Consider the following 26,801-nt stretch of genomic DNA (forward strand, 5'->3'; position numbering starts at 1 on the left):
TCCTGAGACAGTCTACAGGAGCACTTGGTTCTCCATAAAGAATTTTTCTTGGGGCGCCTGGGTGGCGCAGTCGGTTAAGCATCCGACTTCAGCCAGGTCACGATCTCGCGGTCCGTGAGTTCGAGCCCCGCGTCGGGCTCTGGGCTGATGGCTCGGAGCCTGGAGCCTGTTTCCGGTTCTTTGTCTTCCTCTCTCTCTGCCCCTCCCCCGTTCATGCTCTGTCTCTCTCTGTCCCAAAAATAAATAAACGTTGAAAAAAAAAATTTAAAAAAAAAAATAAAAAAAAAAAAGAATTTTTCTTTGGACTAGAACTGTCTCTTTATTCATCTCTTTCTCTGTCCACACTGAGTTTCTCAAAGGTGGAGACTATATGATTTATTTAACAAACGTGTATATGGAACTAGCTCTTGGCCATGCTGCAAGCTAGGCATGGGGGCTATAAGATACCTCCAGGGGTGCCTGGCACAGTCAGTTAAGTGTCTGACTTTGGCTCAGGTCATGATCTCACAGTTCTCGGGTTTGAGACCCACATCAGGCTCTGTGCTGAATGCTTGCTCAGAACCTGGAGGCTGCTTCAGATTCTGTGCCTCTTCTCTCTGCCCCCCCTCCGCTCATGCTCTGTCTCATTCTGTCTCTCAAAAATAAGTAAGTGTAAATTTAAAAAAAATTTTTTTAAAGATACCTCCAGGATATTAGAAGAGGGAAAGGCAGTTTGAGTGGAGAGTATCAAGCAGAGTTTGTTGGATGAGGTAATGACACTTGAGTCTTAAAGAACAAGTAGTACAGACATTCATGCCTAGTGCCTGGAACAGAATAGGGAAGCTTTCAACTGCTGTTTGCTACATACATCAGTGAGTGACAATCAACAGCTCTACAAGACTCTAGTTTTATGATTCTACCAAACCCAACAAAGACCTTTCCAAAAGAACATTTTTTTAAGTTTTATTTATTTATTTGTTTTGAGAGAGAGAGAGACAGAGCAAGCAAGGGAGGGGCAGAGAGAGAGAGAGAGAGAGAGAGAGAGAGAGAGAATTCCAAGCAGACTCGTCACCGGCAGAGTACAGCCCAATGCAGGGCTTGAACCCACAAACTGTGAGATTGTGACCTGAGCCAAAACCAAGAGTTGGATGCTTAACCAGCTGAGCCACCCAGGCACCCCAAGGAGAACATTTCTAACCAACATGTAGCTTGTCTGCAAACATGGGCCTGCTCTTGTGATTTGAACTGTGAGTCACTTGGGGCTTTGTAGGCCCCAACACAATCCCTACATGATCCTGTGCACATCCTAAACATTAAAGACTATGGGACCAGTGATTCGGTTTCACTCTCAGGAAAGTAATTCTATTCTAAGGACATTATACATTCCTGGGAGTGTCATGTATTGGGGCAATTATCCATTATGTGGCTGACACATTACCAGAACCATGAGAAAAGGATTAGAACAATGTCCTAAATGTCTCCTACACCCTTTAAATCTCTTGCTATGACATTCACACAATAAAATATCACTAATTTGGACACATTCCATCAGTGACATGTGCAGGCTAATTTTTCCTGGCCTGTGCCCACCTGAAACTTGGCATCTTCCGTAAAATAATTGTTTGTAAGGCAAACTGAGACAGTGAATTTAATTACAGAAGATATATTTAACACAGTGTGGACTTACTTAATGTTAACTGTAAGTGAATCATATCATTCTGTACCTATGCCTTGATCCTATCACTTAGAAGCATTCTTTAGCTATGATTCTTAATTATACTTTAAATGTATTGGAAAGAAGCTAAAAGGTAGTATTTTTTTAAGTTTATTTATTTATTTATTTATTTATTTATTTTGAGAGAGAGATAGAGTGTGAGTGGAGGAGGGACAGAGAGAGAGAGACAGAGAATCCCAAGCAGGCTCCACACTGTCAGTGCAGAGCCCAGTGCAGGGCTCGATCTTACGAACCATGAGATCATGACCTGAGCTGAAATCAAGAATCAGACACTTAACCAACTAAATCCCTAAAGATACCACCTAAAAGTGCCCCTAAAGGCAATATTTTAAAAAGTTCTAGGGGCGCCTGGGTGGCGCAGTCGGTTAAGCGTCCAACTTCAGCCAGGTCACGATCTCACGGTCCGTGAGTTCGAGCCCCGCGTCAGGCTCTGGGCTGATGGCTCAGAGCCTGGAGCCTGTTTCTGATTCTGTGTCTCCCTCTCTCTCTGCCCCTCCCCCGTTCATGCTCTGTCTCTCTCTGTCCCAAAAATAAATAAACGTTGAAAAAAAAACTAAAAAAAAAATAATAAAAAGTTCTAGCCAGCTAAATTAGGCCAGTCTGCTCTCTTATTTTTCAATTAGTGAAATTTCATTATATTGTTTCTATGCAGACATTTTATAACTTAGTATCATAATACAACTTAAAAGATCTTTAAAGTTATTTTAATGTTTTCTCAAGCTCCAAAACCTTTTATTGAGAATATACTATGAGCCAAGGACTTTGCTAGATGTGGAGGATTCAAACAAGAACAACATGGTTGCAGCTCTGTAGCCAAGATGAATTGAACTCTATGGGAATATCAAAGAAATAACACCAAATAACTGTTTGAAGGAGTAAGAGAAGCTATCAGAGAGTGGCATTTGAGCTATGTTCTTGTGAGGTAGAATATAAGGAATAGGTTTTCTAGGGCCTTGGACAGAATTGCAAAGGGTTGAATCTGAAAAGTGTGGACTAGAGCTTAGGGCAATGAGGAAGATGAGAGAGTGACTGTAGATGGGGTTGGAAAGTAGGTGTGTGAAGGGTGTTGAGAAGTTTGGAATACATCCTAAGGGCACCAGAGAGTCAATAGCCTGTTATCATGAGGCCTTGCCCCATGCCTGGTAGGGTCACACAAAATCTGGAAGAGGTTATAACAAGAATCCATAGTTCATGAGATGTGTTTCTTGGCTAAGCCAAATCTCCTGTTTGTTTTTAAAAACTTGATTTTATTTGAAAACACTGAAAAGAAGGCAAAAGTATTTCTGATAACCCAACATGAAGAAAATTTATAAAGTATAAAGTAAAAGTCTCCCTAATGACTTTCTTCCCATCCCTAGATTGATAGATATCATTCCTGACCTTTTCCCGTGTTTATATAAATATTTCTATGTTTAAATATGTATACACACACGCCATGACCCTGCCCAATGGAATCATGTGATATATTTATTCATTCATTCAGCAAATACTTACTGAATGCTTACTATATATCAGAGCAATATTCAAGCTACTGAGAATGTAATACCAAGAGTTGATATTCTAGAGGGCAACACATGACAATAAGCACATGATTGTGCTTTCAAATAAAGGTAAGTTCTAGGAAGACAAGTGAAACACAAAGAGTACAATATGATGAGAGGGACTGAGAAATCCTTGCAATTGTGAGGTCAGAGGTGGTTTCTCTTGTGAAGGGGATGATTTGAGCTGAGACCTGGATGATATTGAGAAGTATACGTGCTGAGGGCAGACTGCTCCCAAAGGGGCCACTTTGGCATGAACCTTGAGTTAAAACCAATCAAAACCCAGCAGATTCAGGAAACACTCTTTACCTCCCCTCAACTGCCTGCTTTTATCAGGAAGAGAGTTATTAATGAAGATAGCTAAGAAGCTTATCAACATTATAGGGCAACTTTGCTTTGTAAACATCTCTCACCTTCCGGATAATGGTCTTTTCCCCATTTGTATCCTCAGATTCCCACCCTTCTCCTTAGCTCATAGAAGCATCATGCTGCCTCATGATCTTTGGAATTTCAGTGTCCCCAGATGTATGCTGTTAAAATTTATTTTCTCCTGTTAATCTGTTTCATGTCAACTTGTTTCTTTTCAAACAAATTTTTTTTTAAATTTTTATTTTGAGAGAGACAGAGACAACACAAGTGGGGGAGGGGCAGAGAGAGAGGGATACTGAATCTCAAGTAGGCTCTGCACTGCCAGTGCAGAGCCCAAGATGGGGCTCGAACACATGAAAGTGTAAGATCATGACCTGAGCTGAAACCAAGAGTGAGAAGCTTAACTGAATGAGCCACCCAGGTGCCTCTGTCAACTTGTTTCTTAATCCAGCTAGAAGGACCTTGAGGGGAAAAGGAAATTCTTCCTCCCTGACAGCATCATCCTGATCTGGTATCTTCCAACCCCCAGTCCTAGAGGGTCACATTAGAGATCTCTAAATAGTGGTGTAATTGTACGACAAGGTTTTCTTTTTCTTTTTCTTTCTTTCTTTTCTTTCTTTCTTTCTTTCTTTCTTTCTTTCTTTCTTTCTTTCTTCTTTCCTTCTTTTCTTTTCTTTTATTTACAAAAGAAAAGTCATCAAAGTAGAAGATAAAAGTGTTAAGGAGAAAATTAACAGTTTCCGTAAGTCCACCAACCAGAAATATTGTTAATATCATTTTTAATTTCTGTAATTAAATGTTAATAAAATTAATATTTGTAATAATTTTATACATATATTCTATTTTGTATATATGTATATACAAAATATATATGTATACATGTATGTATATGTATGTATACATATGTATGTATACATATGTATACATATGTATATATGTATATATGTATACAAAAGTATATATGTATATTCTATTTTGTATATAAATATAAATTTTTTGCATATATTAGGTTCTGTTATCAATTCTAGTGGTGGTGATTCCTGAAGGGCTATATGTCCATTCCAGATACATATTTGTTCTTTAAAAACAGCAAGTCCAGGAAATGGGATTCGAACACAGTCTGAGTATCTTGAGAATTCTGCATGTGCCCACAACTGTTTTTGCTAACAACTGACCACACTGATGGATTTTACTTTGACTTCTCAGGTTAAGATTCCATTCTTCTGAGATTTTCTTATATCTGGATTTAACCTATGACTAAATCTTTTTTCCATAAGAAATGCTGCAAAAATTGCAGGCATGATAAGACCCACAGATGAGGAAGAGTGAAACCTGGACTACTCCATGTCAAGGTTCACCATGACAACTGCTCTCTAGAAGAAGCTTCTCTATCTGTAAACATAGATGGTGCCTACAAGGACAGAATTACCAGGGATGATTCAGGAGGAAATAGCAGATGGAGAGAGAGTCAACATACTCATCTTAGAATCTGAGCCAAGATGATTCATACAAAGGAAGACAGCCAAGATGTGACAGGGGAGGAGATAATGGGATAAATCCTAATCAGGCAAAGGAAACAATGTTTTCCATCCAACTTGGAAAATGTAATTACCTAATTAAATGATTGCTTACTTGTTAGGGTAAACAGTAACATGGAAAGAGGTCCCTCAGCAGGGTGTAAAAGGGGGCCTGGAGCAAGAAGTCTTCTAGATTCAAGGAATACACTCTTCTGGAAACCCAACCAGAGCCTCTGCCCTCTGACACCATGGTCAACTCCTGTTGTGGCTCCATCTGCTCTGACCAGAGCTGTGGCCACGGCCTCTGCCAGGAGACTTGTTGCTGCCCCAGCTGCTGTCAGACCACACACTGCAGGACCACCTACTGTTGCCCCAGCTGCTGTGTGTCCAGCTGTTGCCACCCCTCTTGCTGCCAGACCACCTGCACCTGCTGCCGCCCCAGCTGCTATGGCAGTTCTTGCTGCTGAACATCCTGCTCTGGACTGGAACCTCCTTGCCCCCATCCTTCAGTCCAGGAAGAAAGCATCTAATTTAACAAAACACATGAAACTTCCTGATGTCATGAACTTACAAACAGACCCATGGACTGATCTGGAAACCTCTGGTCTCTATGTCACTTATTCTCTTATGTAGAAATACCTTATTGCCAAATGAATCAGAATTTATGGTCAGATTATGCAGCTGATTTTTCAGAATTTCTAATTCTGATTCTAAATATAAAAGTCTTTAAATGTTCCTCTTCTAGGTTTTTTTTCTTTCCAATGTTTCTCAATGGAATCTATGTTCATGTGGAATTTCTTGAGGCTCCCAAATAAAACTTTTTAGTATTGGAAGGCACTGATATTGCTCATCTCTCATTATTTCTTATTAATGAAATGTTCAATGCATATTGCTCTTTTTCATGTGACATAGGAGCACATATTCTCAGGGGACCCTACAACAGAAAAATTAAACTGGTACTCACCAATGAGATTTTTATCCAGGTCACAATTAAGTGTTAGCAGAAACAAGAAAAGGTTTAAAGGGAGGCATCTTTGAACCTAATACATATAACATGAGAGCTATGGATTACAACTGCCAACAAAAAAGAGTCCTTAGAAAACTATAATCCATGAATTGATTTAAACTAATTTAAACAGAGGCAGCTCAGTGTAGATAGCCCATGGACTTGGGAATTAGACTTAGGTCTGAATTTTGACTGTACCACATACTAACTGTGGCCTTGGACATGTTACTTAAACTCTCAAATTAGGATTGCTTTTCTCCAAAGAAAGGATGATGATACACACCTATAAAATTAATCATCAGGGAAATGCAAATCAAAATCACAATGAGATATCACCTGATACCTATTAGGATGGCTATTATTAAAAAAAAAAGACAAGTGTTGATAGGGATGTTGAGAAAAGGGAATTCTGGTACACTGTAGGTTAAAATGTTAAGTTGGTACAGCTATAATGGAAAACAATATGGAGGTTCCTCAAAAATTAAAAAACAGGGGCTCCTAGGTGGCTCAGTTGGTTAGGCATCTTACTTCATCTCAGGTCATGATCTTGTGGTTTGTGAGTTAGAGCCCCTCATTGGTCTCTGTGCTGACAGCTAAGAGTCTAGAGCCTGCTTCAGATTCTGTGTCTCCCTCTCTCTTTGCCCCTCCTCTGCTCTCTCTCTCTCTCAAAAATAAATAAACATTAAAAAATTAAAAAATTAAAAAATTAAAAAACAGAACTACCATACAATCCAGCAATCCCATTTCTGAGTATGTATCCAAAGTAATTGAAATCAGAACCTCAGAGGAATACCTGTACTCCAATGTTTATGGCAATAATATTCACAATAGCCAAGATATGGAAACAACCTAAGCATTCATCTATAGATGAACAGATAAAAAAAATAGTGTATATATAGAATGGAGTATTATTCAGCTTTAAAAGGAGGAAATCCTGCCATTTGCAACATGGGTGGACTTGGAGGACATTATGCTAAATGAAATAAGTCAAATACAGAAAGACAAATACTGCATGATCTTACATGCATAAAATAATCAAACTCAATAATCAAATAGAAGCAGGGAGCAGAATGGTGATGCCAGGGGCTGAGGAAAGGAATAAATGGGAAGATGCTGGTCAGAGTACAAAGTTTCAGTTATGCAAGATAAGTAACTTCTGGAGATCTACTATATAGCATAGTGCTGACAGCTGACAATACTGTTTTATATACTTAAAATTTTCTAAGAAGGTATATCTTAAGTGTTCTTACACTTGTTTTAAAATTTTTTTAAAACATTTTTTAAAACTCTATGTGTCTGACTTCAAGGCAGCAAACTAGAATTTTCAAATTTTATCTCATACCTACAAGAATCTCTTCATTTCTCAAATATATATTTTATTGATTGAAGGAAAAAAGACAGTTGTGACAAAGATTTAATGAGATAAAGGTACATGGTAGACAAATAAAAGTATGCTCCCTTTTACCTCCGCTGAGCTTTATTTTACATTTTATTTTGAAATAACTATAGGTTCACAAGAAGTTGAAAAACAGTACAGCAAAATTCTGGGTACTCTCTATCCAATTTTCCACAATGGTCACTTCTTATAGAATTATAGTACACACCAAAACTCAGAAACTAACATTAGCACAATCTACAGAACTTGTTCAGATTTTACCAGTTTTATGTGCACTTGTATGTGTAAGCCTGGGTTTTTAGCTTGGTTGTGTCAACTTGGAAATTAGGGCCAGGGCATAATGGCCATGAGAAAAAAAAAAAAAAAGAAGCACCATAAAGAATTTGATTGATTAGACTTATAGGTCCCTTATGGTAGAAAGGAATCCTCAAAGTCATTTCACCCAATCTCCTCCATCTGGTTCACGAGTCTTCCTCTGCAACACCAGCTTACACTTAAGTCCCCCTGCTATGTATGGAGGAAACCATTCCATAAAACTTTATGGTGAGTATAATTTTTTTTTTCTCTATGAGCCACCCACTTATCCTGTGTCAGCCCATGACATCCATTTGGGGCAAGTCCAATCTCTCACATACAGCTCCTCCATGCTGCACAGCCATGCCTTTGCTCCACTTTTCTTTAGGCTAATTTTCCCAAGTTTTTTCACCTGCTCTTCATTGATCACGATGTTACCATCTTAGCAATTTTACTTTTAATATACCGCAATTTATCTCTATTATTCTAAATGTAGGCAAGAACTGAACACATTTTCAGATGTGTTCTGAATGCTCAGAAAGGAGTAGAACTGTGTCTTCTTCCTTTTAAAATACCACACTTGCGTTAATGTATTAATGTCTGCATTCAGCGTTTAATGGCACTAAATGTGGACTTGTACTGAGGTTACAATATCATGTAAACACCTATGTCTTTTTCATTACAAACTGCTTCAATCTATGCTTATAGATGCCCAGTGGTTATCTGAAGAGCAGCAATTCTGAATCTCTTTTGCTACCCAATACCACTAGTAACATGGCTCATTCTGGTAATAATATTATACCCAAGGAAGAGCTGCTAAGGGTACATACAATCTTAGGATATGTAGGCAGTTCAAATAAATTCTCCCAAGAAGTTTAGATATATTTACTCCTCCTCGATCCCATGTGCCATGTTGCATTGGTAACTACTCTTTTAGATCTAAGAAAGGCTCTGAGATTTCCTTGTGCTAGATTTTGCCTCTTATGCTAGGACGTCCAAGTCACTTGGAATCATGATTCTGGCATTCAATATATTCAATCTTTCCCAACTTCATGATTTGATAAACATATTTTACGGAAAGACTCAACAAAGTTGAGATGTCCATGGTTCCGTTTTCAGAAAGACCAGTCCAAGAATGGAATGACTACTCAAAAACCATCCTAAAGTTGAAAATGACATATATTTGGAAGAACGTAATTCAAAGACAAGGTTTTCCAGTGTTCTCCTCATTCTCTGGGTTCCCTTGTTCTCCACGGGGAAAATGTATTTGAAGAGCCAGCTGATGAACTGGCAGTGCCCCTATTTTTTTGAAACACTAGTCTGCTAGTCATTTGGTTGGGAATTTTGTAACCTTTAAGCTTTTACTCCATCCCACTATGAAGAAATAGGTTGGTGCTCTCTAACCTGAATATTCATTTTATGTCTCCTTTCTTGAAAATAAAGACCTAGAAAGTGAAATCTGATCAACAATTTAAGTAATGAAGCATAAAAATATAGGGTATCTTCAGAGCCCAGCAATTTAAAGAGACAGCAAGATGGCAAGATATGAATTACAGTAAAAGGCAAGGACACTGGGCAATCTAACTTGTATTGACAAGCAAATCTTGGAAACAGAGATAAGTCAACATGCCCTGACAAAGACAGAAAAACAAGAAGTCAAAGTCAGAAGAAAAGTCAGCCCAACAAAGCAGAAGTTAAGGTACTTGAACCTTATGATACAGGTAGATAGAGGGCTTCTATCTCTGCAGCTGACTTCCCCTAAGAAGCCCTAAAGCTGAGTTCTGGAGGTTTGTTTGTGGAGAAAAATGAAATACCACCTCACATCTGTAACACCCCACCAAAGATAGCAAGTATTGGTGAGGATGTGGAGAAATTAGAACCCTTTAATGCTGTTGGGATGTAAAATGGCACAGCCACTATGGGAAACAGTATAGAGATTCCTAAAAAATGAAAAATAGAACTACTGTATAAATCAGCAACCCTACTTTTGGGTATATATCTGAAAGAAGTGAAATCAGGATCTTGAGGAGGTATCTGCACTCCCATGTTTATTACAGCATTATTCACAATAGTGAAGATATGGAAATAACCCATATGTCCACTGACAGACAAATGGATTTAAAAAATATGAAATAGCCACATAATGGAATATCATCACCCTTATAAAAATAAGGAAATCCCATTATTTGCAGCAATATGGATGGACCTAGAAGACATTAGGCTGAGTGAAATAAGTCACAGAAGGACAAGTAAATACTGCATGATTACACATAAAATCATCAAGTCCATAGGAGCAGAGAGTACAATGGTGGTTTCCAGGGAAGAAGAGGAAATAGGTAGTTGTTTAATGAATATAAAATTATACTTATACAGGATGAGTAAGCTTTAGAGATTTACAGAACAACAATGTACATATAGCTCACAATACAACAGGGTGCACTGACAAACTTGTTAAGAGGGTAGATCTCATGCTAAGTGTTCTTACCACACATAACATGCAGAGCATGAGGACAAATAAATCTTTGGGCGATGACAGATAATATTTATTACCTCAATTGTGGTGTTGGTATTATGGGTCTAGGCATGGAAACATTGAACATGTGGAATTTTTTGTATTTTAAGTATGCCTTGATAGACCTGGGGGAAAACAAGATATATCAAAATTTGTGACCTAGTTTTACTTCTTAGAAAAGTTATTTCTTTCCAAGCAGGAAGTCTAGATAATGGGGCATGATCACAATGGGGAGGAGGTGTGTCCTAAGATTCTTATCCTCATGACAGTGATCCCCTAATCCACACTCAAAAGTTCCCAGCATAAATGACCCACTATGAATGGGTCATCAGACCGAAATGCACCCTGATATTCCCAGGTCACCAAAACAAATGTGGGAGTCTAAGAACCATTATCTCCCAAAGGTACATATGATTTGCTAAGCACAATTAGATAAACACATATACCTCTAGACAGACATCAGGTGACAGCTTTCTTTTAGGTAGCTAAAGCAAGACAAACACATTAAAGATGATTCAGGAAAAGCAGATGGGATGAGTCATGTATCAGGAAAATGAAATCAAGTTATCCATCTATCTTGAAAACCTTAACCTGAAAATGAAAACTGGCTAATTTGATAATTGGCTACTATTAGGACAAACAATGAAAAGAAAAGAGTGTTGCATGTGAGACACTGGCCACCAAGCAAGGCATAAAAGGTGACCTTGGGGAAGAAGAAGTTCAAAACTTCCAAACCCACCTTCCTGGAAACCCACCCAAAACCTCCCTCTGACACCATGGTCAACTCCTGTTGTGGCTCTGTCTGCTCTGACCAGGGCTGTGGCCAGGAGACTTGTTGCCGCCCCAGCTGCTGCCAGACCACCTGCTGTAGGACCACCTGCTGTCGACCCAGCTGCTGTGGCTCCAGCTGCTGCAGGCCCAGCTGCTGCATCTCTAGCTGCTGCCAGCCCTGCTGTGGGGGTTCCAGCTGCTGTGGCTCCAGCTGCTGCCAGCCCTGCTGCCGCCCCACCTGCTGTGTGTCCAGCTGCTGCCGCCCCTGCTGTGGGGGTTCCAGCTGCTGTGGCTCGAATTGCTGTGGATCCAGCTGCTGCCAGCCTTGCTGCCGCCCCACCTGCTGCCGGACCACCTGCTGCCGCCCCAGCTGCTGTGGTTCCAGCTGCTGCCGCCCCAGCTGTTGCTAGACCCCCTGCCACCACCCAACCTGCTCTAGTGGCTCTTGCTGCTGCTGAGTGCCCTGACCTACACCCTGCTGTTTTCATCAGCCAATCTCCTTCATGTCGTCCAACTGAGAGCTGAATCATGTGAGGCCAACTGTAAAACCTCAGTTCCCAGTGATTTTTCAACTGGTTGGCCTTGGAATATACCACCGCACCGCCCAATTCCCTCCCACCTCTTTCTTATGATGTCCATCCCAATTCAGTACAAAGGTTGTATTTTCCCTGATATACGATAACATATCATCCTACCTGATGTATCTGTTACTGCCCGATGTTCTGTATGGAGATGTTTCTATATAGCAAATAAATCTTAACTTTCCAGGCATTAAATATAAAGAATCGTGTCTCATTCTTTTTTCCTTCGTGAATGGTCACCCTTAGCTGCCAGGTCTTCTATTCTCTGCACAACGAGCAGATCGTAGCAGGCGATTTCAGCATTTTCACTTCTATCACCTCAGTCCTTCCCATGCTAACAGTGTAGGATGGTGGCTTGCAGAAAGCACCTGGAACTCTCTGCGGAGGGCTCGGTCTACATGAAGGAGCAGATCGCAAAGAACACAATAGGGAAGGCACGTGCCTGGGAGGAGCATTCAAAGAGTGGCCAGTAGTTGGTGGATAAGTGCTCTAGCCTCTATCCCCTCTAGTGGGACATGTGAGACTGGAGGGCCTCAGTAGCACTGAATGAACCCCCGATGCCCACAGGACTCACTTGCTCTTGAAATCAACCTGGATTGGTTTCCACCCTTCCCTGGATCACTTCACAGTATCCCTAGAGCACTACTTGGGACCACCTCCCAGACAATCTACTTGCTCTCAAGCCTCTGTTTTGAGCTCCGACCCTGAGGTCGACCTGACACCAGTGTTCCAAGTCTCAGTAACAGTGCCTTCAAACATTTCCCTATGATATGAACGGTCACTGGGTGACACCGTGGGCTCTCGACCTTATTCTCCGCTGAACCACTGAATCTTTTCATAGGATGCTGTTGCTTCTCACAGCTTGTACACACTTGGTTTTAGACTTCCTGTGTCCAATTCCTGAAAAATCATGTATCCCGAGGGACAGGAGACACTCCCACGAATAAAACAGCTCACCATGTTAGGAAGTGTCTCTCTGAGGAGGCTATGCTTGAGGCGGACCGCACCAAACTGCGATTCTCACGTTGCATTCAAAACACCAGAGCATACAACGGGTATTCCTGCATAAGTACTGCATAAGGAAGGAGGTGCTCTCAGGAGACCCAGTGTAAAGCGGAGCCAGCACATGGGAGTAAAAGAAGCTAAGACAAAGGGTGCTTTCAGTTCACCTCCACCCCCGTATTCTGACCCACAGATGAAGGGTGTGTACTGGGCCACGGACTTGCTTGTCACAGAGGCGAAGGGGTTAGGCCATTGTACTCCTACATCACTTTCACTACGTTTTGACGCCCTTTGATGGGTGGAACGGATGGAGAGGAAGAACTCCAGGTGTCCCCCACCCCAGAGGCTGAGACCCTTACCTACAGTGTGTGATCAGTGTGAGCCACTCATAGTCCATACTCACACTACCTTGTGGATGAGGGCACATATGGCAAAGAGCATCAGGATGGGATATTGTATACCTACCCTGGTTCTGCTCATGTCTGTGGATTTCTCTCATTAACCTTGCTCCATGTGGTTTGTCACAGTTTCTGTAAAAACCTACAACATGAGGGTTAGAGGGCAGTTCCGCTCTTCTTTTAGCTTCCTTGCCTGGTGTTGTGACCAAGGTCCCCATCCCTGAGAGTTCTGAACCCTTGGGTCCTATGTCCTCTTCAGGCTACACTACTTGCCCATCTGCAGTGAATGCCGGGATTAGGAATACCACAAATGACCCTGCAGATCACCTGAATGCTAAAAATATTCCCTGTGGCTCCTGTAGCTCCTAACGTTGACTGCTGCCTTCCTGGCACTAGAAACCCAAAGGGATGAGGTGGCAGCCAGAATTTTACTTCCAATCACATCTACCCACGTGCCTTCCAATGAGCTTTCCTGTCTTAGAGCTGAGACCTCTAGAGGCACACAGCCTACAATTATCGTAGAAGGAGGCACAAATTCCCCCTAATGGATCATTCAGATGAAGGTAATGGGGAAAGTTCTCCTTTAACTCTCACATCTAGATCAAGGTATTTAAATAGGGGACATGAAGGACAATGGGTATCCAGCAATAAGTTCAACTGAGATCCCATGTCCAACAGCCTGCAAACCCATGAGTATTCTAGCTTCTGCTGAACCAATGGCCATAGACTTCTGGAAGAAGCATGAAAGAATTTCTATGATATGTACTCGTGCAGCCCTTCAACCTAGAGGACTGGCCTCTCCATTTGTAGGTTAATGGTTTCCAGGTCTGCTAATAGCCTGACTCTGCCAACTGTGTCAGGGAACATGACTTTCCATTGGATCAATGACCTCAGCCTTTGTTCTTCATTCTTATGTTCTTTTAATTACACACACACACACACACACACACAGACACACAGACACACACACACCTATATAAGGAATAAGGAATATAAGAAATATAAGGAATGAAGACCTTGGTCACTGTGCCAGGCAAGTCAGCTAAGGAACAGAGAAGCTGACCATTAACTCTCTACTTGTAGGTTTTTGTAGAAACTGTGACAAACCACCTGGAGCAAGGTTAATGACAGAAATGCACAGACATGGGCAGAACCAGGGGTAGGTGTATATGTCTGTGTGTGTTTGTATGTGTGTGTGTGTGTGTGTGTGTGTGTGTGCGCGCGCGTGCGCACATGCACACGTGCGTGTAGGCTTTTGCGTATATGAGGGTGAAACTGAGTTCTCTGCCTATATCCTATTATGAGGGAAACCATGCTCTATTATCCATATTGATAGATCCCTGAGGGTCACATATCATTCTGCCCCTTTGTCATTCCAACCTTGTTGGCAATCACATAATTATACCCACATTACTTCCTACAATTAAGTCCTGCACATGACTCAGTCATTCAGAGCTATGACCATCCCCATTCTTCCTAGGGAGCACAGTTTGGTCACAGTATTCCCTACCACAACCTCCAACTTTAGACAATAGGCACTCCTCTCCCAAGATGCTGCTGACACCGGTACTTGATGAGTCCCTAATAGCGTGGTAAAGAGAGTGCCCCAGAACCTCCTAGGGAATGGCTACGTGGGCTTTGTGACCTTATGACTATACCCATTTTAGCATTTCTATTTCTCTCTGCTCCTTCTGATCCATCCCTTCTCACCTGTGTGGGCCGTGGCCCTAGATAAATCTGTACCGGTTCCCTACTGTTATGTAACATTACCTAAAAATTTAGTAGCTCAGAGTGACACTCAAATTTATTTTCTCTCTTTCTGTGGATCCAAAATCCAGGTACGGCCCACCCAGACTCTCCATTTCATAGGGTTTCACAAGTCTGCACTCAAAGTGCTGGCTGGCACCAGGGTTTCATCTAGGTATGCTCTGGGGAAGAATCCACTTCCAAGGTCACTTATGTGGTCTTTGGCAGGATTCAATTCCTCGCAGTCCACAGGAGGGAGGACCTCACTTCCTTGCTGGTCGTCCAATGAGACTGCGCTCAGTTCTTTGCTGCAAGGATCTCTCCCACACAGCGCCTGGCTTTATCAAAGCCAGTGAGAGAGGGAGAAAGAGTTGGCATTAAAATGAAAATCACAATCATTTGTAACTCAGTCACTCGATATTGTCATATCCTGTGGATAGAAGCAAGTTACTCAAGGGGAGGAAATTACATGAGACTCTGAACACCAAGAGGCTGAAATTAATGGGCCACCTTGGAGGCTTCCTACTAGAACCATTACATAATTGAGTGAAAGAATCCAAACACATATATAGTAAGATTTCCTTATATAAAATGTGAAAACATTTAAAAGCAAACTTTATTGTTTCTGGGTCATACCTAGGTTATAAAACTATAAAGAAAGTAGATGAAATAGTTACTTGAGAAATCAGCATAGTAGCCATCTATAAGATAGAAGGAGAATTATGACCAAGAAACGACATAGGAAGAGCCATCTTGAGAGCAGTGTTCTATTTCTCGACTCAAGTGTTGTGTATACAGACGATTTGCTCCATAATGATTTTTGTACTTATATGTTTTACACGTGTTAGTATATGTATGTTTTCCACAATAAGAAATTTTTTTGAAAACCAGGAGGAACTCAATTTCTTACTCTGTTTATGTTATTAAAAATGATGAGCTTAAATGAAAGTTGGTTACCCTACCATGAAAGTAATTGGTAATAGCTATCATAAACCTTGGTACTTTGTTAGGACAGGTCTGATCTAGTGATACCTGCATCAACATTAGCATGTGCCAAGCTAAGTGGAGGACAGAACAGAAATTATACTATATTATCATTTGTTTGGAGTTCTAGATCAAAACAATGTGACGGTGAGAAATGTATTGAGACGGCAATTGCCTCTGGTACCAAGGAGTTTACTAAATGACAAGTGGGGACTTTTTGGTCTAAGGGCATGTTCTTCTTCTTGATAAATGTGGGGATTACATGGATGTGCATCACTTTTTGAAAACGTGTCGCACTGGATGAATACAGTCAGGATTTGTGCATTCCAATGTGTGTAAATTTAACCTAAAATTTATAATAAATCGTAAAGTAAGTGAGAAATGGTGACTACAATTATTTATGAATAAAATCTATGTCTTTACTAAACTGTCATCTTGGCTAATTTGCCTAAAACACAACTCTTTACTTAAATTACACTACTATTCCCACCTTTGATGTAACTGTTTCATATTTTATTACACTTGTGTGTGTGTGTGTGTGTGTGTGTGTGTGTGTGTGTGTGTAATCTTTTCAGTTAACTGTAAATACCTGGGTAGGAGACTCCACATCACATCTGTAATGCCAGTAACTGTCAATGTGTGTATCTCAACAAATCCACTCAACATACATGCTTTAAAACCTGGCAGTAATTTGAGAGAGGCACTTCCCCAATGCTAAAATGAACAGAACAAAGTAGTAGGTCTCTATGTGTGGTCTTCCCGGAAGTGTCTCAACCATATGTAATAAGTCTTTCAAAAGATTTGCTGTGTGCTATGTTGGACTATCACAAAATGGAGAATAAGCAGAAATAGTAACTAAAAGAACCCGAATGGACTACATTCCATTCACATTTGAAATAGATCCAAAAACTGTTTGCTGTAGATTTGCCAGCAAAAGGTAAATCCTCAGGAGAGGAACTTGCTGAATATTCCAACTTCGGTTTTTTTGCCAGAAATGGTGCAGAATAATGTTATTAAGAATAAGATAAGAAACAGGGAGAAGATGGAGGCGTAGGAGTACGCTGGGCTCACCTGGTCCTGCTGATCACTTAGATTCCACCCACACCTGCCTAAATAACCCAGAAAACCACCAGAAGACTAGCAGAATGGACTCTCTGGAGCCAAGCATAGACAAGAGGCCCACGGAAGAGGGTAGGAAGGGCGGAGAGGCGGGGCGGGCTACACGGACTGGCGAGAGGTAACCGGGGCGGTGGAGGGGAAGCCCGCCCGGCAAGGCAGAGCCCCCGAGTCTGGCTTGCAAAAGCAGAAGGGCCGGACTGCGTGAGTTCTGACAGCCAGCGGGACTTAACATCCGGCATGTTATAAGTCAACAGCTCTGCTCGGAGAGAGGGAGGGCGAGAGGACACCGGGAGGGAGAGGTGTTGAGCCCCGGAAGACAAGAGCTCAGCTCGCCGGGAACAAAGGCGCTGGCCAGCGCCATCTCCCTCTCCCATCCCCCAGCCAAAACCCCAAAGGGAACCAGTTCACCGAACTTGCTTGCACCACGCAAACACCCAGCGCTGTGCTTCTGTGGATCCATCCCTCGGACGGGTCGGCCTCCCTCCCTGGTGCTGCAGGGCCCCTCCCTCAGGGGACCACCGACAGCAAAGCGAGCTGAGCCCGCCCCTCCCGCCCCTGTGCACCTTGCGGATCCACCCCGGGTAATACACCAGATCCCATGAAAGCAGCACCACAAGCCTGGCAGTGTGCAAGTAGCCCACACAGGGGCCACTCCACTCCACAGTGAGTCCTGCCCCTGGGCGAGGGGAAGATAAGGTACACACCAGTCTGACTGTGGCCCCAGCGGTGGGCTGGGGGACAGACATCTGGTCTGACTGCAGCCCCGCCCACCAACACAAGTTACTCCAGACAGCACAGGGGAAGTGCCCTGCCGTTCAGCACCACCCGAGGGACTATCCAAAATGACCAAACGGAAGAATTCTCCTCAAAAGAAACTCCAGGAAGTAGCGACAGCTAACGAAATGATCAAAAACGATTTAAGCAATATAGCAGAAAAAGAATTTAGAATAATCGTCCTAAAATTCATCGCTGGGCTTGACAAAAGTGTAGAGGACAGCAGAGAATCTATTGCTACAGAGATCAAGGGACTAAGAAATAGTCAGGAGGAGCTAAAAAACAAATGCTATAAATGAGGTGGAAAATAAAAGGGAGGCGACCACAGCTCGCATTGAATAGGCAGAGGAGAGAACAGGTGAACTAGAAGATAAAATTATGGAAAAAGAGGAAGCTGAGAAAAAGAGATAAAAAAATCCAGGAGTATGAGGGGAGAATTAGAGAACTAAGTGATGCAATAAAACGCAACAATATCCGTATACTAGGAATTCCAGAAGAGGAAGACAGAGAGAAAGGGGCTGAAGGTGTATTTGAAGAAATCATAGCTGAGAACTTCTCTGATCTGGGGAAGGAAAAAGGCACTGAAATCCAAGAGGCACAGAGAACTCACTTCAGACGTAACTTGAATCGATCTTCTGCACGACATATCATAGTGAAACTGGCAAAACACAAGGAGAAAGAGAAAATTCTGAAAGCAGCTAGGGATAAACACGCTCTAACATATACAGGGAGACCGATAAGACTAGTGACAGACCTGTCTACTGAAACTTGGCCGGCCAGAAAGCAATGGCAGGAAATCTTCAATGTGATGAACGGAAAAAATATGCAGCCGAGATTCCTTTATCCGGCAAGTCGGTCATTCAGAATAGAAGGAGAAATAAACGTCTTCCCAAACAAACAAAAACTGAAGGAATTCATCACCACTAAGCCAGCCCTACAAGAGATCCTAAGGGGGATTCTGTGAGTGAAATGTTCAAGGACCACAAAGTACCAGAGATATCACTACAAGCATGAAACCTACAGACATCACGATGACTCTAAACCCATAGCTTTCTACAATAACACTAAATGTCAATGGACTAAATGCTCCAACCAAAAGACATACGGTATCAGAATGGATAAAAACAACAAAACAAAACAAAACAAAACAAGACCCATCTATTTGCTGTCTACAAGAGACTCATTTTAGACCTGAGGAGATCTTCAGATTGAAACTGAGGGGATGGAGAACTATCTATCATGCTACTGGAAGTCGAAAGAAAGCTGGAGTAGCCATACTTACATCAGACAAACTAGACTTTAAATTAAAGGCCGTAACAAGAGACGAAGAAGGGCATTATATAATAATTTCAGGGTCTATCCATCAGGAAGAGCCAACAATTATAAATGTCTATGCACTGAATATGGGAGCCCCCAAATATATAAAACAATTAATCACAAACATAAGCAACCTTATTGAGAAGAATGTGGTCATTGCAGGGGACTTTAACACTCCACTTACAGGAACGGAGAGATCATCTAGACACAGGATCAATAAAGAAACAAGGGTCCTGAATGACACAGTGGATCAGATGGACTTAACAGATATATTCAGAACTCTGCATCCCAAAGCAACAGAATATACGTTCTTCTCGAATGCACATGGAACATTCTCCAAGATAGATCACATGCTGGCTCACAAAACAGCCCTTCATAAGTATAAAAGAATTGAGATTATACCGTGCACACTTTCAGACCACAATGCTATGAAGCTTGAAAGCAACCACAGGAAAAAGTCTGGAAAACCTCCAAAAGCACGGGGGTTAAGGAACACCTTACTAAAGAATGAATGGGTCCACCAGGCAATCAGAGAAGAAATTAAAAACTATACGGAAACAAACAAAAATGAAAATACAACAATCCAAACGCTTTGGGACGCAGCGAAGGCAGTCCTGAGAGGAAAATACATCGCAATCCAGGCCTATTTCAAGAAACGAGAAAAATCCCCAATACAAAATCTAACAGCACACCTAAAGGAAACAGAAGCAGAACAGCAAAGACACCCCAAACCCAGCAGAAGAAGAGAAATAATAAAGATCACAGCAGAAATAAACAATATAGAATCTAAAAAGACTGCACAGCAGATCAATGAAACCAAGAGTTGGTTTTTTGAAAAAATAAACAAAATTGATAAACCTCTAGCCAGGCTTCTCAAAAAGAAAAGGGAGATAATCCAAATAGACAAAATCGTGAATGAAAATGGAATTATTAAAACCAATCCCTCAGAAATACAAGCAATTATCAGGGAATACTATGAAAAATACTATGTCCTGCCAACACACTGGACAACCTGGAGGGAATGGACAAATTCCTAAGCACCCACACACTTCCCAAACTCAAACAGGAAGAAATGGAAAACTTGAACAGACCCATAACCAGCAAAGAAATTGAATCAGCTGTCAAAAAATCTCCCAACAAACAAGAGTCCAGGACCAGATGCCTTCCCAGGAGAATTCCACCAGACATTCAAAGCAGAGATAATACCTGTCCTTCTCAACCTATTCCAAAAAATAGAAACGGAAGGAAAACTTCCAGCATTACTTTGATTCCTAAACCAGACAGAGATCCAGCAAAAAAAAGAGAACACTACAGGCCAATATCCCTGATGAATATGGATGCAAAAATTGTCAATAAGATACTAGCAAATCGAATTCAACAGCATATAAAAAGAATTATTCACCATGATCAAGTGGGATTCATTCCTGGGCTGCAGGGCTGATTTAACATTTGCAAATCAATCAATGTGACACATCCCATTAATAAAAGAAAAGATAAGAACCATATGATCCTGTCCATTGATGCAGAAAAAGTATTTGACAAAATTCAGCATCCTTTCTTAATTAAAAACCCTCGAGAAAGTCGGGATAGAAGGAACATACTGAAACATCATAAAAGCCATCTATGAAAAGCCCACAGCTAATATCATCCTCAATGGGGAAACACTGAGAGCTTTCCCCCTGTGATCAGGAACATGACAGGGATGTCCACCCTCACCACGGTTGTTTAACATAGTGTTGGAAGTGCTAGCATCAGCAATCAGACAACAAAAGGAAACATCAAACATCAAAATTGGCAAAGATGAAGTCAAGCCTTCACTTCTTGCAGATGACACGATATTATACGTGGAAAACCCGAAAGACTCCACCAAAAGTCTGCTAGAACTGATACATGAATTCAGCAGAGTCGCAGGATACAAACTCAATGTACAGAAATCAGTTGCATTCTTATACGCTAATAATGAAGCAACAGAAAGACAAATAAAGAAACTGATCCCATTCACAATTGCACCAAGAAGCATAAAATACCTAGGAATAAACCTAAACAAACATGTAAAAGATCTGTATGCTGAAAACTATAGAAAGCTTACGAAGGAAATTGAAGAAGATATCAAGAAACGGAAAAAGATTCCTTGCTCATGGATTGAAAGAATAAATATTGTTAAAATGTCAATACTACCCAAAGCTATGTACACATTCAATGGAATCCCAATCAAAATTGCACCAGCATTCTTCTCAAAGCTACAACAAGCAATCCTCAAATGTGTATGGAACCACAAAAGACCCCGAATAGCCAAAGTAATTTTGAAGAAGAAGACCAAAGCGGGAGGCATCACAATCCCAGACTTTAGCCTCTACTACAAAGCTATAATCATCAAGACAGCACGGTATTGGCACAAAAACAGACACATGGACCAATGGAATAGAATAGAAACCCCAGAATTAGACCCACAAACGTATGGCCAACTAATCTTTGACAAAGCAGGAAAGAATATCCAACGGAAAAAAGACAGTCTCTTTAACAAATGGTGCTGGGAGAACTTGACAGCAACACGCAGAAGGATGAAAGTAGACCACTTTCTTACACCATTCACAAAAATAAACTCAAAATGGATGAAGGACCAGAATGTGAGACAGGAAACCATCAAAACCCTAGAGGAGAAAGCAGGAGAACACCTCTCTGACCTCAGCCGCAGAAATTTCTTACTTGACACATCCCCAAAGGCAAGGGAATTAAAAGCAAAAATGAACTATTGGGACCTCACGAAGATAAAAAGCTTCTGTACTGCAAAGGAAACAATCAACAAAACAAAAAGGCAACCAATGGAATGGGAAAAAATATTTGCAAATGACATATCGGACAAAGGGCTAGTATCCAAAATCTATAGAGAGCTCACCAAACTCCACACCCGAAAAACAAATAATCCAGTGAAGAAATGGGCAGAAAACATGAATAGACACTTCTCTAAAGAAGACACCCAGATGGCCAACAGACACATGAAAAGATGCTCGACGTCGCTCCTCATGAGGGAAACACAATCAAAACCGCACTGAGATACTACCTCACGCCAGTCAGAGTGGCAAAAAGGAACAAATCAGGAAACTATAGATGCTGCCGAGGATGTGGAGAAACGGGAACCCTCTTGCACTGTTGGTGGGAACGCAAACTGGTGCAGCCTCTCTGGAAAACAGTGTGGAGGTTCCTCAGAAAATTAAAAATAGATCTACCCTATGACCCAGCAATAGCACTGCTAGGAATTTACCCAAGGGATACAGGAGTGCTGATGCACAGGGGCACTTGTACCCCAATGTTTATAGCAGCACTTTCAACAATAGCCAAATTATGGAAAGAGCCTTTAAATGTCCACCAACTGATGAAAGGATAAAGAAATTATGGTTTATATACACAATGGAATACTACACGGCAATGAGAAAGAATGAAATATGCCCTTTTGTGGCAACATGGATGGAACTGGAGAGTATTGTGCTAAGTGAAAAGACTGTTATGCTAAGTGAAATAAGTCATACAAAGACAGATACCATATGTTTTCACTCTTATGTGGATCCTGAGAAACTTACCAGAAGACCATGGGGGAGGGGAAGGGAAAAAAGAAAGGTTAGAGAGGGAGGGAGCCAAAAGATAAGAGACTCTTAAAAACTGAGAACAAACTGAGGGTTGGTGGGGGGGTGGGGGGGTGGGAGGGAGGGGTGGGTTCGTGATGGGTATTGAGGAGGGCACCTGTTGGGATGAGCACTGGGTGTTGTTTGGAAACCAATTTGACAACAAATTTCATATTAAAAAAAGAATAAGAAACAAAAATAAAGCAATGTCTTCCACAAGATAAGAGCATCTGGAGAAATAAAACCAAACATACATGACACCAAGGTTAACACTTCATGAACTATGAAGCATGGCAGTGATGGGAACCATACAGATAATTGTCTGCCACGGTTGTAGGGTAGAGGACGTGATCCAAGGTAGAAACATCCAACAAAATCCAGTCCAGTGGCTAGAAATCAGCAACGTCATATAAATATACAGCCGTCCCTTTTGCTCAAAACTGCCCCACAAAAGAGGGCCTTTTCTTCTTGTCACATGCAGATCATTACTCATGCCACTGACCATTGGAAGAAATGCACCACCAAAAATAGGACGGCCCTTATCCTACCCGCTAGGGGATACAGGAGGGAGAGTACGAAATGTAATTGCAAATGCCACCTATCACGTGACAGCCCACGGTGGAGGAAGATGAGGAGAAAGTGGTCAGGAAGATGCCAGTGGGTGTGAATCAGGAGGAAACACAGACCAGAGAGAATTCATCACATCGAGAAAAGAAATTTTGTTTCCCACAAGTTTAAACCATTACATGCACAAACAATATTGTGTAATTTGATAATTACTTAATATTAGGTAAACAAACACAAGGAAGATGTGTTGACAACTCACCATGGACGGACACTATATAAGAGGCCATGGCACCAGGAGACGTCAGACTCAAGCCCCTCACTCTCCTGGAAACCATCCCAGAACTTCCACCCTCTGACACCATGGTCAACTCCTGTTGTGGCTCCGTCTGCTCTGACCAGGGCTGTGGCCAGGAGACTTGTTGCCGCCCCAGCTGCTGCCAGACCACCTGCTGCAGGACCACCTGCTGTCGCCCCAGCTGCTGTGGCTCCAGCTGCTGCCGCCCCTGCTGTGGGGGTTCCAGCTGCTGTGGCTCCAGCTGCTGCCAGCCTTGCTGCCGCCCCACCTGCTGCCAGACCACCTGCTGCAGGACCACTTGCTGCCGCCCCAGCTGCTGTGGTTCCAGCTGCTGCAGGCCCAGCTGCTGCATCTCTAGCTGCTGCCGGCCCTGCTGTGGGGGTTCCAGCTGCTGTGGCTCCAGCTGCTGCCAGCCCTGCTGCCGCCCCACCTGCTGCCAGACCACCTGCTGCAGGACCACCTGCTGCCGCCCCACCTGCTGTGTGTCCAGCTGCTGCCGCCCCTGCTGTGGGGGTTCCAGCTGCTGTGGCTCCAATTGCTGTGGCTCCAGCTGCTGCCAGCCTTGCTGCCGCCCCACCTGCTGCCAGACCACCTGCTGCAGGACCACCTGCTGCCGCCCCACCTGCTGTGTGTCCAGCTGCTGCCGCCCCTGCTGTGGGGGTTCCAGCTGCTGTGGCTCCAATTGCTGTGGCTCCAGCTGCTGCCAGCCTTGCTGCCGCCCCACCTGCTGCCAGACCACCTGCTGCCGGACCACCTGCTGCCGCCCCACCTGCTGTGTGTCCAGCTGCTGCCGCCCCAGCTGTTGCTAGGCCCCCTGCCACCACCCACCAACCTGCTCTAGTGGCTCTTGCTGCTGCTGAGTGCCCTGACCTGCACCCTGCTGTTTTCGTCAGCCAATCTCCTTCATGTCGTCCAACGGGGAGCTGAATCATGTGAGGCCAACTGTAAAACCTCAATTCCCAGTGATTTTCAACTGGTTGGCCTTGGAATATACCTCCCTACCACCCACTCCCTCCTCACCTCCTTGTTACTAACTCCACCGCAAATCACTACAAAGATTGTATTATCTGATATAGGTTAACGTGCCACTCTGATTGATGTATCACCTACTGCCAGATTTTCTAATATGGAGATGTTTCTGTATATCAAATAAATCTTGATTTTCCAGGCATAAATATAAGAAATCGTGTCTCGTTCTTTTTCCTTCTTCAATGGTCACCCTTAGCTGTCAGGTCTTCTATTCTCTGCACAACGAGCAGATCATAGCAGGCGATTTCAGGATTTTCACTTCTATCACCTCGGCGCTTCCCACGCAAACAGTGTAGGATGGTGGCTTGCAGCAAGCACCTGGAACTCTGCGGAGGGCTCAGTCTACGTGAAGGAACGTATATCACAGGACAGAGCAGGGAAGGCAAGTGCCTGGGAGAAGCGTTCGAAAGGTGGCCAGTAGTTGGTGGATAAGTGCTCTGGCCTCTTTCCCCTTGAGTGGGCGTGTGAGACCAGAGGGCCTCAGTAGCACTGAACGAACCCCTGATGCCCACAAGACTCACCTGCTCTTGAAATCAACCTGGATTGGTTTCCACCCTTCCCTGGATCACTTCACAGTATCCCTAGAGCACTACTTGGGACCACCTCCCAGACAAACTACTTGGTCTCAAGCCTCTGTTTTGAGCTCCGACCCTGAGGTCGACCTGACACCAGTGTTCCAAGTCTCAGTAACAGTGCCTTCAAACATTTCCCTATGATATGAACGGTCACTGGGTGACACTGTGGGCTCTCGACCTCATTCTCCGCTGAACCACTGAATCTTTTCATAGGATGTTGTTTCTTCTCACAGTTTGTGCACACTTGGTTTTAGACTTCCTGTGTCCAATTCTTGGAAGATCACATATCCCAAAGGACCGCCGACACTCCCACGAATAAAACAGCTCACCATGTTAGGAAGTGTCTCTCTCAAGGAGGCTATGCTTGAGGCGGACCGCACCAAACTGCGATTCTCACGTTGCATTCAAAACACCAGAGCCTACAACGGGTATTCCTGCATAAGTACTGCATAAGGAAGGAGGTGCTCTCAGGACACCCAGTGCAAAGCAGAGTCAGCACAGGGGAGTAAAAGAAGCTAAGACAAAGGGTGCTTTCGGTTCAACTCCGCCCTCGTATTCTGACCCACACATGAGGGGTGTGTACTGGGCCACAGACTTGCTCATCTTAGTGGAAAAAGCGGCTGGGCCTTTGTGCTCCTACGTCAGCATCCTTTCGTGAGTGGAAAGGAGGGAGAGCAAGAACTCCAGGTGTCCCCTCCCCCCCCAGAGCCTGAGACAGTTACCTGCAGATAGTGCGTGATCAGTGTGAACCACGCGTAGCCCACACTTGCACTACCTTGTGGATGACGGCATGTATGGCAAAGAGAATCAGAATGGGATATCGTATACCTACTCCTGGTTCTGCCCATATCTATGCATTTTTCTCAGTAACCTTGCTCCAGGTCGTTTGCCACAGTTTCTATAAAAACCTAGAAGATGAGAGTTAACGGGCAGCTTCTCTGCTCCTTAGCTGACTTGCCTGGTTCAGTACCAAGTTCCCCATTCCTGAGAGTCCTGAACCCATGGTTCCTGTGTCCTCTTTAGGCTATACTATTTGCCCATATGCAGTTAATGCCGGGAATAGGAATACCACAAATGTCCCTGCAGATCACCTGAATGCTAAAAATTTTCCCTGTGGCCCCTGTAGCTCCTAACGTTGACTGCTGCCTTCCTGGCACTAGAAACCCAAAGGGATGAGGTGGCAGCCAGAATTTTACTTCCAATCACATCTACCCACGTGCCTTCCAATGAGCTTTCCTGTCTTAGAGCTGAGACCTCTAGAGGCACACAGCCTACAATTATGGTAGAAGGAGGCACAAATTCCCCCCCTCTCCCAGGGGATCATTGGGATGAAGGTAGTGGGGAAACTTCTCCTTTAACTCTCACATCTAGATAAGTGTATTCAAATAGGGGCCATGAAGGATTCTGGGTATCCAGCAATGAGTTCAACTCAGATCCCATGTCCAACAGCCTGCAAACATGAGTATTTCAGCTTGCTCTGAGACAATGGCTGTAGATTCCTTGGGCAAGGACTAAAAATTCTATGACGTACACTTCCTATGGTCTTCAGTCTAGAGAGGACCTCATCTTAGCCATCTCTATCTTTGTGTTAGTGGTTTCCAGGTCTGTGAAAAGTGTAACTTAAGGTCTGCAAACTGTGTCAGGAACCATGACTTTCCATGGGATCAATGACCT

General features: G+C 42.9%; 2 protein-coding genes across 6 annotated transcripts; both read left to right on the forward strand.

Annotated features, from left to right (window-relative positions):
* The first annotated feature begins 5,389 nt into the window (after positions 1 to 5,389).
* On the forward strand, positions 5,390 to 11,530 carry LOC125158575 (keratin-associated protein 4-2-like). Of its 2 annotated transcripts, none has more exons than XM_047845833.1 (2): positions 5,390 to 5,604; positions 11,101 to 11,530. In XM_047845833.1, exons 1-2 carry the CDS (start codon positions 5,390 to 5,392, stop codon positions 11,528 to 11,530), a joined length of 645 nt encoding a protein of 214 aa, XP_047701789.1. The 2 variants fall into 2 exon arrangements, with proteins under 2 accessions (XP_047701789.1, XP_047701790.1); XM_047845834.1 differs by having other exon boundaries at positions 5,390 to 5,580; positions 11,179 to 11,530.
* A 7,748-nt stretch (positions 11,531 to 19,278) lies between these two features.
* Positions 19,279 to 24,332, forward strand: LOC125158522 (keratin-associated protein 4-3-like). Of its 4 annotated transcripts, none has more exons than XM_047845738.1 (2): positions 19,279 to 19,286; positions 23,765 to 24,332. In XM_047845738.1, the coding sequence occupies exons 1-2, from the start codon at positions 19,279 to 19,281 to the stop codon at positions 24,330 to 24,332; spliced, it is 576 nt and encodes a 191-aa protein (XP_047701694.1). The 4 variants fall into 4 exon arrangements, with proteins under 4 accessions (XP_047701694.1, XP_047701693.1, XP_047701690.1 ...); XM_047845737.1 differs by lacking the exon at positions 19,279 to 19,286 and having other exon boundaries at positions 23,589 to 24,152; positions 24,258 to 24,332; XM_047845734.1 differs by lacking the exon at positions 19,279 to 19,286 and having other exon boundaries at positions 23,589 to 24,027; positions 24,100 to 24,332.
* Positions 24,333 to 26,801: the final 2,469 nt, after the last annotated feature.

This window comes from Prionailurus viverrinus, unplaced genomic scaffold, assembly GCF_022837055.1.
Source record: "Prionailurus viverrinus isolate Anna unplaced genomic scaffold, UM_Priviv_1.0 scaffold_35, whole genome shotgun sequence".
Lineage (NCBI taxonomy): Eukaryota > Metazoa > Chordata > Mammalia > Carnivora > Felidae > Prionailurus > Prionailurus viverrinus.